At 41.0% G+C, this 18,907-nt stretch overlaps 1 protein-coding gene across 1 annotated transcript in view; it reads right to left on the bottom strand.

Annotated features, from left to right (window-relative positions):
• Positions 1 to 122: 122 nt before the first annotated feature.
• CCDC73 (coiled-coil domain containing 73) overlaps positions 123 to 18,907 on the bottom strand; it is a 65,976-nt gene continuing 47,191 nt past the window's right edge. The window contains exons 11-12 of the mRNA XM_034768758.1: positions 6,053 to 6,186; positions 123 to 1,043 (exon numbers count right to left, since the gene is read on the bottom strand). Coding sequence (XP_034624649.1) covers positions 789 to 1,043; positions 6,053 to 6,186 — 389 coding nt within the window. The 3' untranslated portion in view covers positions 123 to 788. The remainder of the gene's footprint in view (positions 1,044 to 6,052; positions 6,187 to 18,907) is intronic.

The following is an 18,907-nucleotide window of genomic DNA, read 5'->3' on the forward strand; positions in this document are numbered from 1 at the left end:
CAATGAATAATGATCATATTGGCTATGCATTAATTCATTTTGGTTCTCTCAATTTTAATCCTTTCTTTGAGGGGTAGGGAGGGACGAGAGAAGCAGCAGGATGATGATTCAAGTAATTCTAAAGTGAGTGGAAATGGAAAAGAAGAGATGATTATCAGCTGGATAGAGAAAAATTAAATCTTTATGAAATTGCCACCCTATTATCTCTGTAAATGATACATTTAATGACTTGCCTTTTAAGAGACAATATTTATTCTAAAATTCCGATTGTATCTATATGTACTTAGTATGATATTAAAAAAAAAATTAGCTCCTCTTTAAGATCTGATACATGTAAACAGCAGACTTTCTTATTCCTGTGCCAGTTAGTGAGTCATAAAGGTTTGAAGGGACCATTCCATTCTGAGACATCCTTTGTCGCTTTTGTTTGATAGTTGTGCTAGTGCTCATTCTGGCGGAGAAATTAGGAAGTCCTGCAGCTAAGATTTTCAACATCTGAAGGAGGTACAGTTGTTAAATACATCACAAATTACACTTAACAGACATATACTTATAACACTTGTGTTAAATTTTTAACTTCTAGCAAAAATTTTGTAACAACTTGCAAGGACTTTAATTGCAGAAATGTAGGGAATCTATTTTCTTTTAATACAATTACATCAAAATACTGGGGAGGGAATCGGCGAGTTTGCAGTCTAGAGTTACCCACAAAATAAAATATGCACCTCTTTACTTCCAGTAGAAGATTTCTACAAATCTTTCTATGATATGCATATTCAGAGATTGAATTATTTTTCTGTTTTGTCCCCTACCGCAGCTTTTTCTAGACTTTCTTCATATTTCCTTTTTCTAGACCGGTGGAGCCTTTCTAAATTCAAAAACTTTTCAGTGTCATTGATTTGACTTTTTATAAAGAAGTTATGAGAATCACAATTCTGCTCTTCCTTGCTGAGTAAACTTTTACTTGAGATTGGTGTATCTACATTGGAAGCCAGATGGGAAAGCTTCTGCTGGTGGCATGATACAGTAACTCCTGCTTTAACCTAAGAGAATAAAATTTAGCATTATAAATGCATTAAACTCAGAATAACTTGATATATCTAGAGATGCATTGCAAATTATTGAATTTTGAAGATTAGCAAGTAAGGAGGAAACAGACATGATTAACAGTGAGGATAATGCATTGCAAAACTAATTTCATTTAGTTTGACAAGCATAGTTTGCTTTTAATTTATTCTGCTTCATAATGTATTAGTAAATGTACTGTATTCTATAAAAATAATGAAGTCTTAATTTGAGACTTAAATGCAGAATATTCTCTGAGAATTGGGGAGAGACTGCCGATTTTGGATTAAGTATGCAGTTTAGCAAAGTATTTGCTAACATACATTATGCCAGTTGGAGATATTTTTATGTAGTGATGCCTGTCACAATTTAAAAATACTCTTCATTCTTCAGCTGACAGTCAGTGAGGAAAAAATGAGCCTCATGTTGTTAAGAGCTCTTTTTGCTCTTCATTTAGTTTTTTGGATGGTTGTGTTTACCATGTTGTAGAGACACACTCACATCTGATCGAATCAAGCATGTACAGTGTTTTCTGGATCCAGCACTGACAGATGATAAAATAAGTGATCAAAGTTATATCTTCGGACTATATAGGTATCTGTAATAAACCTTTTCACTTTCCCCTAAGAAAAAAACTGCAAGAATTTTTTAAAATAAGTTATTTGCTCCCTTGAATTATGCACTCCATTCTACCTTCTATCAAAACAAAACAATGGTAAACCCTAAGGTTAAATTTAATAGACGTAAAGCTGCAGTATACATTTTTTTTTTTTTTTTAGCTTTTGTTTTCTCCCTTCCGAGGACTGCCACTACTAATGGAGTAGGAAAGCGGAATCAGCCATTAGAAACTTGGCATTTTTCCAATATGCTACTTGTGTTCAAACTGCTTACTTTCATTTTTAAAGTGACATAGAATGGAAATAGTGTCCTAGTTACTCTGGCTGTGGATAATTACTAGAGCAAACCAACTCTTTGCACAGCACACGTGTTACACATAGATGCAGCTGGTTTGGTGTGGGGACATTTTATTGGTCCATGGCTCACCTTTCAGACATAATATAATGAATTAACAAATATTTCAACTGCTTGTCAGATTATTTCCACTGAGTGGTACTTTGAAACTACATTTCCAAGAACTGCAATTCTGTTACGGGAGTCCTTGACACACACAGGGTCTCAAGGAGTTGGCTCCATGCACAAGTTGTCCAGCTGACTGAAGATGCATCTAGCACTTTTTGACTATTAGGGTCATTTTTCAGCTACAGGCAGAGGGAGTATCTCTTGAAGCTGTAAGGACACTGACTCCACACCACTTTGTTAAAATAATTATGAAAAATAAAAATACGTATCTAAGGCCTAACCTCCTACAAGACCCATTATGTCGTGTTTTTATAACCATTTTTGCATTTTAAAAGGAATATTGTAAGTATGTTTCAACTGTACACTAAAATAAGAGTAATTTATCTCAAGATGGAGTATGGAAAAATATAATAGTTATTTCTTTTATGACCAAATGCTGTTCCACACTTCTACCCCTAGTAAGGTCCAAAATGTAACGAAACTGTTGCAATTCCACTAAGTGGGCTGCCATGCAGAGAAACTGCACTATATGTAAGACAATGAATGGTGGACCTGGCTCTTCTCCACAGGCCTGAAGGACTGTGGGCAAGCTGTCCATTGCCAATGCTTCCACCAGCCAGAATTCCCATTTAGGGGATGCATGGAACTATACTTGCACCTTCTTATTAGATTGGCAGGAGGAGAATTGTTTTTGCACTTGGCATTGCTAGTAAGGTTCCCATGTGCAAGGCCATTTACTAGGGTTTTCGTCCAAGAGGGACCAGCATTTGAGCCCTGGAGAATAAATTGCAGTAGGTAGTATGTGTAGAGGCTCATAGATTCAATATAGATATGTTACAATGTGTTTGAAATACTGGATAGCTATGTGAATCCCATCCACTGGATTAAAAATTTGTATCCTTTAGGCTTTTAAATGTTAAGCACTCGGGTCAGCAAATGAGTTAAGGATGCTCATGCAACCTTAACTCTGCACTTGTGCATATGCATTCTGATTGCAAGCACAGTGTATGGATATATACAATTCCTTGATTCCCCCCCCCCCCCCCCCATAATCTTAGGTGCACTTGTGTAGTATCTTGTACTATTTTTGTCATTCGTATATATCCTATTTTCCATGTTGTTGTGGTCCAGGTCATCCTTGACTTAGACTTTTATATGGTACATTCTTGCCTGTCTTATCCAAATACATGGCTTATTTAGTCAGCAGCCATATCTTATACAATTTTTTTCAACCACTACACATACATCCTCACATATAATTCATGGGGCTCAGGTAGTTATGAAATGTGTTAGCTATGAAATATTTCAAGTATCCCAGCAAATTTTCTCTATTGCTGTTATACCTAGTTTGCAGTATGCTTTGTGAAAATGGTACAATGATGTACTCCACTTCTGATAGAAATGACTACTGGACTATGGCTGGCACACACAGTACTACAAAATACCACAAATGTATGTAAGGGCTAGTCTACACTAGAAGCACTATAGCACATCTGAAGATGCTTTATGCCAATGGGCGAGATCTCTCCCCTCAGCATAATAAAACCACCTCTGTGAGAGGCGGTAACTGTATCGGCAGGAGAAGCTCTCCACTGACAGCGCTGTCCACGCCGGTGCTTAGATTGGTGTAACTTACGTTATTTGGGGGGGTGGCTTATTTACAACTCTGAGTGACCTAAGTTATACCAACATAAGTGGTAGTGTGTATATGCCCTAAGGTTGTAGAAAAGCTGTATGGATTGTATTTGAGACAGTCTAATTAAATGATCAGATATTATTATAATGCATAAGTACAAGGGCCAGAATTAAGGTTTTACCTTTGTAATTTCCTGGTTTATGACTGTTTAACTATCCAACTTTAATAGCCTCTATTTTTTCTAGGTTTACTTTAAAAAAAAAAAAAATCTATATAGCAGAAATGACTACATCACCAGAGGGTCTGATCTCATGCACCTTACAAGGTCTTCAGGAGAGAGCTGCTCTCATTGTAGACCTTAGTTGTGCAGCTTTTACCTTTCAAGATGCAGTGAATGAGACATGTCTCATGTCTGGAGCAGGAAATGTTTCAGAATTAAAGGGCTCAACTAAATAAAAAAATACCCCCTAGCTTTCCTTTTTTTTTTTTTTTCCCTCCCAGATGAATGTATTTAGTCTGAGCTAGAATACAATTTATTCAGTGTGCTGTAGCACATAACTGGTACAGTAGTCTATATGATAGCAATATAAGTTGTTAGTGATCAAGAACACCTCTTAACTATTTTTAATCCTCCAGCTCCCCTTCTTTATGCCTATAAAAGTTATAGTCTTGAGGAAATAACTTATTACAATTGTAATACCAAAACAAATGGGAAGAGGCAGAAGCAAAATCCCAGGCTGGGGCTTTATAGATTCAACACTTTGAAATGCACCTGAAGTCAGCAAGATCCACTGGTTATGTCTCACATATGTCTAATCCACAAAGGCAAGTGGCTACATTCTCCCCCAGTGGAAGTCTTCGCTTGGATTTCATGAATAGCCCTAGGTAGACCACAGTTCAGTAGTGTAGTCTAGAAGTGACAAAAGTGTGTATAAATGCAGTCAGAGGTGTGTATGTTAAAGGAAATGCTGCAACCTCTTGTCTAGCTGTAGCTAAGACATGTTGGTCTACTATTTTAACTAAGGGCAGAAATAGCATTTCCACTCATTAAAAGGAGTGGATATAATTCCTGCCAATTTATCCAGGTGCTTCTCCCTACCACTCAGCATTAACTTCAGCTCATCTTTATCCTTATTCCTATGTCTTTCACATGTGGAAAGAGCAAACACATTGGAACCTGAGTTAGGCAAAAGAGAGATCTGAGTATCATGAGCATATTGCTGCGCATGCAGCCTAAAACAACTCAACTTTCACCGGTGGCCTCATGTTGGTTGAAAAAGAATACTGATAACATGGAAGTAGTGTTTTGAGAGGCTGAAGAGTTGTTCAATACAACCCTTTGAGATTTATCCAAAAGGAAGGAATAGTGCTACTAGAGAACAGGTGAGCCAATGGTGCTGAAATAGTATTGAAAGTGATCCAATAAAATCAGTAGACCTCTAACCTTGGTCTATCAGATGAAGATATCAGTATAATTATCTCTACATAACCAGACCAATAGGATCCAGCTGACTGCCCACCATCTTCTCAGTAATCATTTCCAAAATGGAAGGTCCAAGATGGTTAATTCACAAGTTGTCACCAAAAAAAAAAATCACCCTTGAAGGTATGTTTAATATTGTGCCTTAGAACTTGTCTCTTTGAGACAGAAACCAGACTCAGCCCTTTTCTTCAAGTTTTTACATACAGTGTTATGTACCACAGAGATCTCCAAAATGCAACATGAAACATGGCTAGTTTAATCTTATATGACAAATTGACCCTAGAGGATGACAGGTTTCTTCTTAATTCTCTGCTTATGCATACATTGATGTATACCAATGTGAATATTCTGCCTTATTAAACAAAGATGATAATGAACAAATTCAAAAGCAATGAGTAATATATATTTTATTGCAGCATAGAACAAACTAGCTAACAGATACTGCAATTCATATATATTCTGAATTATTTTATTAGATAAGTAAACAAAAGGAACATAATGTGCTTGTCTTCCTATATTGTAGGTGATCATTTTTATTGAGGTGCATAATGAACTACCTCACCCTCTCATCCCAAAATAGACTGGCTAGCATCTGCTTGATTTATATGCTGTGACTTTTTCCTGCTGTTTTCTATCAACATTAATTGTGAAAAATGGTGCCATGTTGCCCTCTTGATATTATTTTGGAGATCGACTAGGTCTTAAAGCATCCAGATGCATACAGTTCTACACATATCTGTGGAATTAGCTCACCAAGGTCTGCTCGGCAATATTTTTAATTGACTTACATGTTCTGTGGGAAAAGAAGAATCATAAAAAGTCTTTGCTATTGCATTCCATTCTTCACTGGGATCTCTCTTGGGACCTCGATGGATACTTGAGGTATTCAAAGTGTCAGCAACTCTGTTAATACTGCTAGAATCTGATTGACAAAAAGGAAATGGTAACAACTGCAATTCATTTTCTAGGCACTAATTTTAGAGTGACTAAACTTCTGGTTTATCTCTGATCTTAAGAATCACAAGTGTTTGTTTTAAATCACAGAATTTTTGTTTTGATTTTACCTCATTTATACTTTGTTTTTCTACACTGATCTTACTGCCAGAAATTATTTTTCAGTAGAAGAGCAGCAAGAATGATTTTTTTAATAAAGTTTCCATTTTAATAAAAAATACTGTTTACCATCATTTCATTTCTATAATGCATTACAAAAAGTCCCAGTATGAAAATAAGATATTTTTGGTAAATAATTGCAATGAAGAGGAAGTTACTCACCTTGTGCAGTAACAATAGTTCTGTGAGATGTGTGTCCGTAAAGGTGCTCCATGGCAGCTGCTCTTGCATCCCTGCGCTGCTGATAGAACTTTGGTAGCAATGTTCATTCACCCCACATATGTGCTGTCCCCTCCTCGTACTCTGCCAGGAGGCTAACCAGCACGCCCGGGTGAATCCCCCTCAGTTCCTCCTCTACCACAGAGTCCTTGACAAGAACTGCTAAGTAAGCGGAGGAGGGTGGGTCATGGAGCATCCCTAGGGACACAGATCTTAGAGAACCATCTTTACTGCACATGGTGAGTAACTTCCTCTTCTTTGAGTAGTGTCCATATGGGTGCTCCACTGTAGGTGACTCCTGAGCAGTATCCCTAATGGGAAGCTGGGATTTTGGAGCTGTTATGGATGACAATACTGCGGAGCCAAAGACTGCGTTGGAAGCAGACTCCGCAGTAATCATAGAGTGTTCTGAGAAGGTATGCGCAGACTCTCAGGTTGTCGCCATGTAGATTTCTGAGAAGGGGACATTCTTGAGGAAGGTGACAGAGGAGGAAACAAATTTTGTGGAGTGTGTGTGGATTCCAGATGGCGATACTATGTTGTGACCCTGATGGTGTTTGATACAATTCGAGACCCATTTGGAGAGTCTCTGGGCCGATATCGTTGCACCATTAGACCTTTCCGTAATGGAAAGGAAAAGCTTAGATTTCCTAAAGGCCTTTGTCCTTGCCAGGTAAAAGGCCAGGGCTCTCCTAACATCTAGGGTGTGCAGTATAGCCTCTTGTTATCGCAGTGAGGATTAGGCTAAAAGGATGGGAGGTGAATCAGTTGGTTTATGTGAAAAGATGAGGTCATCTTGGGGATGAACTTTGGCTGCGGTCTGAAAGTAACCTTGTCCCGAAATAATATTGTATAAGGGGGTGGGAGGGGTGCCATTAGTGCTGCTATCTTCCCTATTCGCCTTGCTGAGGTGATTGCCACAAGGAACACTGTCTTCTTAGGCAGGTATGTGAGCTAACAAGTGGCCATGGGTTCAAAGGGTGGCTTAGTCAGGCTCTTTAGTATTACATTGAGGTCCCATATTGAGGTGGGGCATCTGGGTTGGGGAAAAAGATTTACTATATCCTCAAGGAATTGTTTTGTAGTTGGGTGCGAGAGCACTGAGAATCCCTCTTATTTCTTCATAAAAGGCTGCTATGACTGCTAGGTGAACTTTGAATGAACTAAGAGAGAGTCCTGATTTCTTGAGTCAGTATATACTGTACCATTGGGAGAGTAGCAGATGGGGAAATTTGCTTGGAATTACACCAAACCAGAAATCTAGTCTGCTTTTGCAGGTAAGTAAACAGGGTAGCCAATTTCATACTATGTAATAACACTCCCCATACTTCCTGAAAGCAGGATCTTTATATGTGCTGGAACCATGAAGGAGCCAGGCCTTGAGTTGGAGTATCCACAGGTTGGGGTGGAAAGTGTTTCCTTCGTTCTGCGAGAGGAGGTATGGAGAGAGACTAGCAGACATGTTGCCAGCTGTGACAGGTAAGGGTATCATATCTGTCTCAGCTAGATGGGAGCAATCATTAATACAATTGCTCTCTTTATTTTTAATAGGACTTTCAGCGATAGAGGAAATGTGGGAAAGGCGTATAAACGGCCCTTGTCCCATGAGAGAAAGAAAACATTCCTAGTGCTGACCGAGGCCTGCCTTGGAGAAGTAGCATGGGCATTTCTTGTTCAGGTAAGTGGTGAACAAGTCTATTGTTGGTGTCCCTCACTGTCTGAATATGCCATAGAGTACTACTGAGTTATCTCCCATTCGTGGTTGTGTAGGAACTTGCATCTGAGACTCTCCAGTGTCGTGTTCTGCACTCCTGGTAGGTAGGCCATTGATATTGTAATGCACCAGTTCCATAGCATTAGTGCTTCCTCACAAAGGGAAGGTAATCTGGCACCCATTGATGATTTATGTCGTACATACATGCTAGGTTGTCTGTCATGACCCTTGTGTGTGTACCTCTAATCAGCAGAAGGAAATAAGCACACGCATTCCTGAGTGCTCTGAATTTGAGGACAGTGATATGAACACATGCCTCCGTGGGTGACCACTTGCCCCATGTTGTGAGGTTGTTGAGATGTGTTCCCCATCCTATAAGGGATGCGTCAATGGTGAGGAGTAGTGCCGGAGGGGGGTTGGGCTGTGCAAACGAGATCCCCGTGCAGATGTTTGCTGGATCCTTCCACCACTTCAAGGATTGCTTGACTTTGGTGGGTAATGATAGGGGCTTGTCTAGGCTGTCTCTGATTGGTCTGTAAACTGAGGTGAACTATGACTGGAGACACCTCATGCAAAACCTGGCATAAGCTATCACAGATGTGTCTACAGCCATGGGCCCCAACAGTTGAAGGCAGCGTCTGGCTGATATTTGAGGGCTGGTTTGCACTGGTCCTCAAGCTGTTCCACTCTTATAGAATCTGTTTTGTGGGAGGAGCGCTCTCACTCGGAGAGAGTCGAGATTGGCTCCTATGAACTCTAATCTCTGTACTGATGTTAACATTTATTTTTGGACGTTGATTTGTAGGCCCAGGCTTCTGAACAAGCCCATAGTCATATGGGTAACCTGCAGAGTTTGGTCGAAGGAACGAGCCCTGATGAGGCAGTTGTCTAAACCCCCATTTAGATGGGGACAGATCATGATTCTCTGGAAATGAAGATGAGCTGCCACTACAATGAAGACCTTGGAGAATACTCTGGGAGCCGATGATAGCCCGAAAAGGAGTACACTGTACTGGTGGTTGTCCTGTCTTGGGGTAAATATGAGGAACCCTCTGTGGGATGGTAAGATTGAAATAAGCATCCTGAAAGTCGAGGGGTAAAAAAGTCTCCCTTTTCCAAAGCTGGAATAATCGCTGTTAGAATGACCATCTTGAATTTTTGAGCCTTGGCAAACTTGTTGAGTGCTCTGAGGTCCCATATGGATCTCCAACCCCACTTCTTTTTTACTGTAAAGAGTAAAAACCTTTGCCTCCTACTTGCTGAGGTACTGGTTCTCTGGCTCCTACACAGAGAAGGTGATCTATCTCTTGTCACAATAGACTCTCATGAGGCAGGTCCCTGAAGAGGGATGGGGAAAGGTGTTGCAGGGACAGAGGAAGGGAGGTGAAATGAATGGAATACCCATTGAGGATGATCTCTAGCACCAATTTGTCAGATGTTATCCAATCCCAGGTGCTGTGGAACAGAGCAAGGTGGCACCCAAAGGGATGTGAAGGGTTGTTTAGCATCAGATGGTATTGGAGGGAGTGGTCTGTTGGTGCCCTGACTAATCTGTCAAAATTGATGTTCTGAAGTGGATGGTTGGGAAGAGGAAGGCTTTGTGCCCGATGGTTTTCAGTTTGAGAATCTGGACTTTTTCCTTTCATAAAAGCATTGGGTTTGATAGTGTGCTGTGCAAGATTTAAGTGAGGGGCTGAGGACTGTATTTTCTCTTCTGTCAGGTGTACAAATCCCCAACAACCAAAGAGTAGCCCTGGAGTCTTTGTGTGTGTGTGGAGGGATGCGTCCGTCTTTTCTGCAAACAATTTGGTGCCTTTGAAGGGAAGGTCCTCTGTGGTTGTCTGTACTTCTTTGGGGAAGCCAGATAAATGTAGCCAAGAGGCTCATCGCATCATAATTGCTGTGAAGATGGATCGTGCTGCAGAATTGCCTACGTCGAGCACTGATTGAAGAGCCATCTTGGCTACCAGTTGTCCTTTGATAATGGCCCTAAACTGATCTCTGTGTTATTCCAAAAGCTGATCAATAAACAAATTGAGTTTGGAGTAATTGAAGTAGTCATATTTTGCTATTAGAGCTTGGTAATTTGCGATATGGAATTGTAGTGTGGCAGAAGAATAAGCCTTTCTTCCAAAATGGTTGAGGCGTTTCCAATATTTATCATGTGAGATGGACTTTGCCTGGTGCTGACGACCTCTGGAGTTCACTGCATCCACAACAATCAAATTAGGGGGTGGATGGGAGAAAAGAAACTCTGTGCCCTTGGCTGGGATGTAGTATTTCTTATCAGCTCGCTTACAGATTGGCGCGACCGATGCAGGGTCTGCAATATCATCTTGGCTGGATCCAAGAAAGCCTCATTGATGTGGAAGGTTTCTCTGGATGAAGAAGAAGAGTGTAAAATGTCTATCAGCTTATGGTGTGATTCTTTTACCTCTAGAGGCAATTGCAAAGTATCTGCCACCCTCTTAGGTCTTGAAAGAGTTTAATGTTGTCTGTAAGAGAGGGCAGAGGGAGGCATCTCTGCCTCATCTGGTGAGGAGGATGAGATGGCGGAGGGGGACGAAATGTTGGTCAGTGGTGGGACCCTATTTGTCAAGTATCACATGGTTAGAGTTGGCCACAAAATTTCCATTAAAAAAGTCAATGGAAAATGACTTACACAGTAAGGCCCAATGCTGCAAAGACTTTCCACGCTGTGAGTAGTGCCATTAAGCACATGCCTAAATCTTTGCAGGATCAGGGCTGAAGTCTATTTTCTAAACCAGTCAGCGTAGTCAGTTAGTGTTATGAGTCAATGTTGATACAGCAAAGTAACAAATATCAATCATTTAGTACAGTAGCAAAAGTTATTACCTTACTATGAATATACATATGTGCTTTGCCTTGGCATTAATTTTTATAAATGCTTTCACATGTATGTACCAGCAGGAGACCTTAGTCTAATTATAATGTTATATTTCATTATTTTTTTGTTGTTTGGTTCTGTTATAATTCTTCAGGAAGGTCTTATATTATTTCCCAGTTCGCCCTGGAGATCATGTGTTGTGGCTGATCTCTGTAACCTACCAATGTCACTCCCTAATTCCCTGGCAGAATTGTGGTTGAGTGGCATAAGGAATTCCCTCACATAGGCTGTTAACTATTTCTGCAATGCACCAATCTGAAAGCATGGCATTTGTATTGAGATTTGAAGTCAGGTATCCCACAAGACTACAACATCTTCTAATCTAAACAGATGTGTTAAATGTGTAAAAGTTTTGTAGTTACTTAACCTACAGTGCCTGTATTTCTATGAGATCTGTTGTCCACATGGATTCCACCCATGGTGTGACTGCCAAGCATTTGGTGAATACCCTGTGCTGCAGAAGGACCAAAAGGCAGGACCCTGTGCTGAGAAAAAGTTCCTCACCTTGTGCCGTAATGATGGGTTTTCGAGATGTGTCCTCCTATGGGTGGATGTGCTTGCGTCCCTGCACTGCTGATTGGAGACTTCAGTAGCAGTGTCTGTTAGGCCTGCACATGTGCTGTCTCTCATATGGCTGCACCATGAGGCTAGCCAATGCATGAAAGCTAACCTCCCTCAGTTCCTTCTCTACAGCAGACTCATTGACAAGAACTCTAAAGTAAAGGGGAGGAGCATGGGTTGTGGAGCACCTGTAGGAATACATATCTCAAAGAACCATCATTACTGCACAAGGTAACTTCTTTGAGTAGTGTCCCTATGGGTGCTCAACTGTAGGTGACTCCTGAGCAGTACCCCTTCTGAAGGGCCGGGACTTCAGAGTTGGGTCAGTTACAGATGACCGTATTGTGGAGCCGAAGATGGCATTGGAGGCAGAGACCCCAGTGATCACATAGTGTTCTGCGAAAGAGTGGACTGATGCCCATGTTGCTGCTCTACAGATCTCTGAGATAGGGCTATTCTGGAAGAAGGCAACAGATGAGGAGATTGACCTTGTGGTGTGTATATGAATAGAGTCTGGAGGGGTCATGTTGCAAGTTTGGTAACACTGTCTGATGCCATTTGAGACCCACTTGGAGAGCCTTTGGGCTGATATTGCTGAGCCCTTGAATCTTTCCACAATGGAGAGGAAAACCCTACGGGACTTCCTGAAGGCCTTTGTCCTGCCCAGATAGAAGACCCAGGGCTCTCCTGACATCTAGGGTATGCAATATAGCCTCCCTGTTGTCTTGGTGAGGCTTGGAGTAAAAAATTGGAAGGTGACTCAATTGATTCATGTGAAACAGGGAGGTTGGATGTGGCCTGAGCATAACCTGGCAAAAGAGGAATTCAGATTCATTGGCAGGGACATAGTAGTTTTTGTCTGCCCACTTGCAAGTAGGCACTACCAACGCTGGGGTTTGCCGTATGGTTCTTGCCGGGTCTAAGGTAGTTTAATAGGGAGGGCGATCTTTGAGAGGAAGTAGAATGGAGGATGTCAAGTCAAGGAGTCAATGGTGAATGTACTTCTAGTGGTATTTGGAGAGTGTCTGCAACTCTTTGCTAACTCCTGGAAGAGACAAAAGTCATCTGCCAGAGATGGTGGGGAAGGCATTACTGCTTTGTCTGGGGAGGAGGAGAATATGATCCTCTGTGTCAGTTCTTCCTCGGCACCACCCTCCAGTTCCTCTATAATATCTTGTGGAGGCTCCGAAGCTCTGGATGCTGCGGCCGAGGGGGTGTGTCTTGAGGGTTCTCGGGTGAGGCTTGAAGCCCGAGAGGCATGCCAGCGATATGCTGCCCAAGAGTCCCAAAAGGGCCAGTAGGGAGACATAGATCCCGGTGATGGTGCCCATGAGTGGCCAAACCAGGATGGCAGTGGTGGGGCCACCTGCGGGTATATTTTAGGGCTTTGTTGATACTGAGCACTATATGGGGCCTGAGTGGAGTATTGTGATGCCACTTCCTCTGGTTCACTGTCTGAACCCTCACTAGAGAGCGGAGGAGCATGGCATGGCAGTGGGGATAATTCCCGTGCTAAGCACAGGCTCAGTGCATAGATCCTGGCACTGAGAAGTAGAGACTGCGGTACGTCCGATATGCGGAGGTCCCTGAAGTGGCAGGATTCCATTAGTACTGATTGTCCTGGTTGTCCACTAGTACTGATTGTCAGTGCCGGGGGGACAGGGATCTTGTCCGTACTGGTCGCGCTGGTGCCGGTGGAGGCATCTTATAGCTCTTTCTGAACTCTTTCCAATTTTTCAGCATCTTTATTGAAGTTTGAGCCCCAGAACTGGACACAGTATTCCAGTAGTGGTCTCATGCCATATACAGAGGTAATACTATCTCACTGCCTTGATATTTCCCAGATTATACCTAACTGGAGGCTCATGTTCTGTTGCTTATCCAACATTAACCCTAAGTTCTTTTCAGTTCCATTGCATTCCAGGATACTAACTACCATCTTGAATTTGTGACCTACATTCCTTGTTCCTAAATATTTGATCTTGCATTTGGCAGTATTAAAACCTTTTATTCAAATGAGCCCACTTTTCCAGGTGTTCTAACTTGGTCTTTATAATGGGCCTGTCATCATTATTTTCTACTCCATCTCTGTGTGTGCCATCTGTAATTTTTACATTGTTACGTTCTTCCAGATCATGATAAAGATATTGAATTGCATTGGGCCAAGAATAGATCCTTGTGGGATCCCACTAGAAACACAACCATAGGATAATACCCCATTTCTAATTATTTTTTTAGACCTACCAGTTAACCAGCTTTTAATCTTTTGAATATGGTACAATGATTTTGTAAAGTGTTTCTTTATAGTGTTAATTTTATCATCATGTGGGACTAAGTCGGATACCTTACAGACATCTAAGTATATTATGCCAACACAATGACCTTTACCAAACAAACATGATTGCATTAAAACCAATATCGCATTTGTCTGACAAGACCTATTTTCCATAAAACTGCGCTGATTAGTATTAATCATGCTACCATACTTTAATCCTTTACTGATTTTGTCCCATATCTGCCTTTCCATGGTTTTGTCTGGGATGAATGGCAGGATAATCAGCCTAAAGTTATCCAGTCATCCCATTTACCTTTAAAATAATTATTCAACATCAGCTTTTTTCCAGTCCTTGAACTTTAACAAATCTAGGAATAATAGGAATCATCATTAAAGGTTGAGAGCAATCCTTAGACAATTCTTTTAATATTCATGGATGCAAGTTATCCAATCCTGTCCATTTAAAAAAATTAATAGTTGCTGTTTAACATGCTTCCTTGTTACTGATGGCACAGAAAATATTTCCTTATTATTTTAACATATGAATACATCACCCTGCTTCTTTCCAAATACAGAACAGAAATATCAATTGAATAATTACATCTTTTCTGCTTCATGATTGACAATTTTATCATCCTTAACTAGTCTGAGACCTGTATCAGTGTTTGGATTTCCTTTGTTTCTGCTATATTTAATGAATTCCTTCTGATTTTCCTTAGCCCTACTGGACATAAAATTTTCATTGATACTGTTGCCCCTTTTTGACTCTAGCAGTTGGCCAATATTCAGGGCGTCCTTCCTTAGGGAGGAAAAATTGATGATGTGAGTCAGGTTGCAATCCTATTTACAAAGAACATACACAGAATCCTGTTTCCCTAAACATAGTAGGCAGTTTCCTTGCTCAGAAATTGAAGTCTGCCTTTTCAGTGAGTATTATGCCCAAAATAAGCTCTGTCCTTGTGTTCCTCCCAGGGCCATGCTCACCAGCACTTCTCTCACATTGGGCTGACTGTCTGTGTTTTCTACCTCTCACACACAGGGACAAGCTGCAACCAATCAATTCTCCCCTGATTTATTTTTTATTTTTTTTCCCAAACAGTCCTAAGAAAACCCCTCACTCACCCTATGTGCCTTGGCTGCTGATTGGCCTTGCCATGCACCCATTGCCTTGGGCAGTGGCTTCCTATTGTTGAAAGGTACTTAGCACATACATCAGCTTTAATGAGATCTGTGATGCTCTCCTGCATATGGCATTTGCAGAGCAACATACTATAGATGCAGTTGTAGGTCCATAAGCTATTTCTGGGCCTCCTCTGTGACACTGTGGATATCATCAATTCACCTCTGAATCCGTATTTGGGGCACTGCATTATGATGTGTTTGATGGATTAGATGTTCTCACCACAGTCGCGTGACGGAAAGTCTTTCATTTTACACTTGTACATCAAGTAGCCACATCTCCCAGTGTTTGTTGGATGCAGTTAGATGTGTGGTCCAAAGTCTGTGTGGCTAGTCAAAACTGGGAGGGTGGCTTGTTGGATCAGTAATAATCTGCTTGTTTGGAATGGTAGATGAGGTCCAGACATTTGCCATTCCCTGACCAGATCCAGAGACATGAAGTGGTCATATGTGGTCCATAGTGGTTTTCGTGATTTCAGGCATTGTTAGGGTATGTTATCCATTATCTGCTGGATGAGAAGTTCAGGGTAGCCTTCAGTGCATTTAAGTTCTCATGCTGTGGATATATCTTGATGGAAAGCTGGAGGTTTAATGTTGGCTAATACAGAAAGCCAGGGCAGAGGTGTTGATTTCAGTGACTATCTATAGATCAAAGACCGCCTTGATGGCAGCTATTAATACATTCCACCACAACAATACATTTAGATTTCCATATAAACTGTCTGCATTTTGAAAAAACACATCCCTGACCGACAAAAATTACACTATCAGAAGTGCCAGTAACGACAGCGCTATGTGGGGGTGGATTAATTATGCTGGTGGAGGAGTTCTTTCCCGTTGGTATAGAGCGGCTTCACGGGAGATCTTATAGCAGCACAGCTGCATCGATTCCGCTGTAAGGTCTCTAGTGTAGACATAGCCTTAGACATCTGCAGCAGGCCTGTGACAGCTCACTCAGGCTTGCAAGGCTCAGGTAAGGGTCTGTTTAATTGTGGTGTAGACATTCGGACTCTGGCTGCAGCCTTGACTCTAGGACCCTCCCAGCTCGCAGTGTCCAAGAGGCCAGGTTCCAGTCAGAGCCTGAATGTCTTCACTACAATTAAACAGCCCCTTAGTCTGAGCCCTGTGAGCCCGAGTCAGCTATCACAGGCCGGCCATGGTTTTTAATTGCAGTGTAGACATATTCTAAGGCAGTGGCTCTCAACCTTTCAGACTACTGTCCCCCTTTCAGGAGTCTGATTTGTCTTGCATACCCCCCAAGCTTCACCTCAGTTAAACTACTTGCTTACAAAATCAGACATAAAATACAAGTGTCACAGGACACTAGTACTGAAAAATTGCTTACTTTCTCATTTTTACCATATAATTATAAAATAAATCAATTGGAATACAAATATTGTACTGACATTGCAGTATACAGTATATAAAGCAGTATAAACAAGTCATTCATGCTTTTTAGGTAGCCTGTTATAAAACTAGGCAAATAGCTAGATGGGCTGATGTATCCCCTGGAAGACCTCTGCGTATCCCCAGGCAGAGGCACCGACTTTCTGAGTTCCTGGTGGGCGCTCAAGCCCCGCCCCCACTCCACTTCTTCCTCCTTCCGCCCCAGCCCTGGTGCACCCACAGAGTTGGCACCTATGCCCAAAGGGGTTTGTGTACCCCTGGTTGAGCTGGAATCTATGCAAAGGGATTGGATAGGCGAGACACAGGGAGCAGACAGGCTGAGAGCTGGAGAGACTGGGTTTTATCATTCCCCACCCACCCACCCACACTTCTATAGATTATATCTGACAAAGTTGATACAGCAGGAGGCTATATTAACTCTTCTACAGTCCCATCTGTATAGGGAGAAATTCCCTTTAACAGGGCCGTTAGGATAGTTTCAGCTAGAAGGAGCCCTTTCAACATAGCTTTATTGGAGCTCTGCTGCCAGGGTGCAGAGGAAGGGAGTTCTCCTGGGTCTCTAGAGCCCCAATGCAGAGACATAAAAGCCCCTAAGCTGAGGGCAATGGGATTTGAAGGTAGAATTGTGGCTCATTCTATAAAGAGGTGTGTGTGTGTGTGTGTGTGTGTGTGTGTGTGAGTCAGTCAGTCAGTCAGTCAGAGAGATGGAAACCTGCCAGGGAATGACCCTCTAGTTCTCCTCCTACTTTAGCTCATGGATTCTTCTGTTGAAGGGCCAGTCAGGCCTAATGGTGTGTTTACTGGATCCACTATTTTATTACTCAATAATTAGAGGTATAGCTTATCAATATAAAAACATTACAGGCACAAATCCAGGCATATAGAGATATATAAGAAATCGCCAAGACATGTGCATAACAAAACATATGTACCCACATAACCTTATTTTTACAAATTTAGCAAAAAGAACAGGAGTACTTGTGGCACCTTAGAGACAAACAAATTTATTTGAGCATAAGCTTTCGTGGGCTCCAGCCCACTTCATCAGATGCATAGAATGGAACATACAGTAAGAAGATATTTATGCATACAGAGAACATGAAAAGGTGGAAGTACCCATACCAACTGTAAGAGGCTAATTAATTAAGAGAAGCTATTAGCAGGGGAGAAAAACTTTTGAAGTGATAATCAAGATGGCCCATTTCGGACTGTTTACACAAAGGTGTGAGGATACTTTAACATGGGGAAATAGATTCAATTCAATTTGTGTAATGACCAAGCCATTCCCAGTCTCTGTTCAAACCTAACTTAATGGTATCTAGTTTGCATATTAATTCAAGTTCAGCAGCTTCTCATTGGAGTCTGTTTTTGAAGCTTTTCTGTTGCATATAGTTGGTATGGGTACTTCCATCTTTTCATGTTCTCTGTATGTATAAATATCCTCTTACTGTATGTTCCATTCTATGCATCCGATGAAGTGGGCAGTAGCCCACGAAAGCTTATGCTCAAATAAATTTGTTCGTCTCTAAGGTGCCACAAGTACTCCTGTTCTTTTTGCTGATACAGACTAACACGGCTGCTACTCTGAAGCTTTTACAATTTTAGTTTTTCTTTCCTTTTCCCCTATTTCCTTCATTGTTTGTTTATTTTTACTTGCTGTGTCTTGTTTGCTTTTTTAAAATCATAAATTTTTTGGAGCAGTGACTAAGGGTAACATTTTCAAAAGTGCTGAGGTAACTTTGGAGGGAAGTCACTGGAACTTAAGCACCTAAATCATTTAGGTGCATTTGAAAATTTTACCCTATAACTCTTATTTTTTTCTAAATCACCTAGCACAATTTTGGATGTTGTAAAAATAATACATTATTTTTTTTCTTAATATAGAGAAACAAAAATTACCTCTGTCTTGATAAGATTATTTGGAGTTTAAAAACAGCACTTCTCATTAAAGTAATCAAATCTAATTGGTAGATTTATTACAAAATAAATTACATCTATGATGTATGCTTTTTTTCCCACATTTTACTAGACTAAGTTTACAAATGTTTATAGCAAAGTTCATATTTGTTGTTCGCCCAGCTTTTGTGTATGCATAATATTGTTCAGCAAATAATCACCAAATCACCAAAAGCCTTCTAATGGGCTCACTTGTTTTTCTTTCCCAAAGTATCAAAAGATAGAATCTTCTCCTTTCTTATTTTTTGACATTTTCTGTTTATTTTGTGTGCGTGAGTGTTATCTGGATTAATGACATACACTAATATAAC

This window comes from Trachemys scripta, chromosome 4 (genome assembly GCF_013100865.1).
Source record: "Trachemys scripta elegans isolate TJP31775 chromosome 4, CAS_Tse_1.0, whole genome shotgun sequence".
NCBI lineage: Eukaryota > Metazoa > Chordata > Testudines > Emydidae > Trachemys > Trachemys scripta.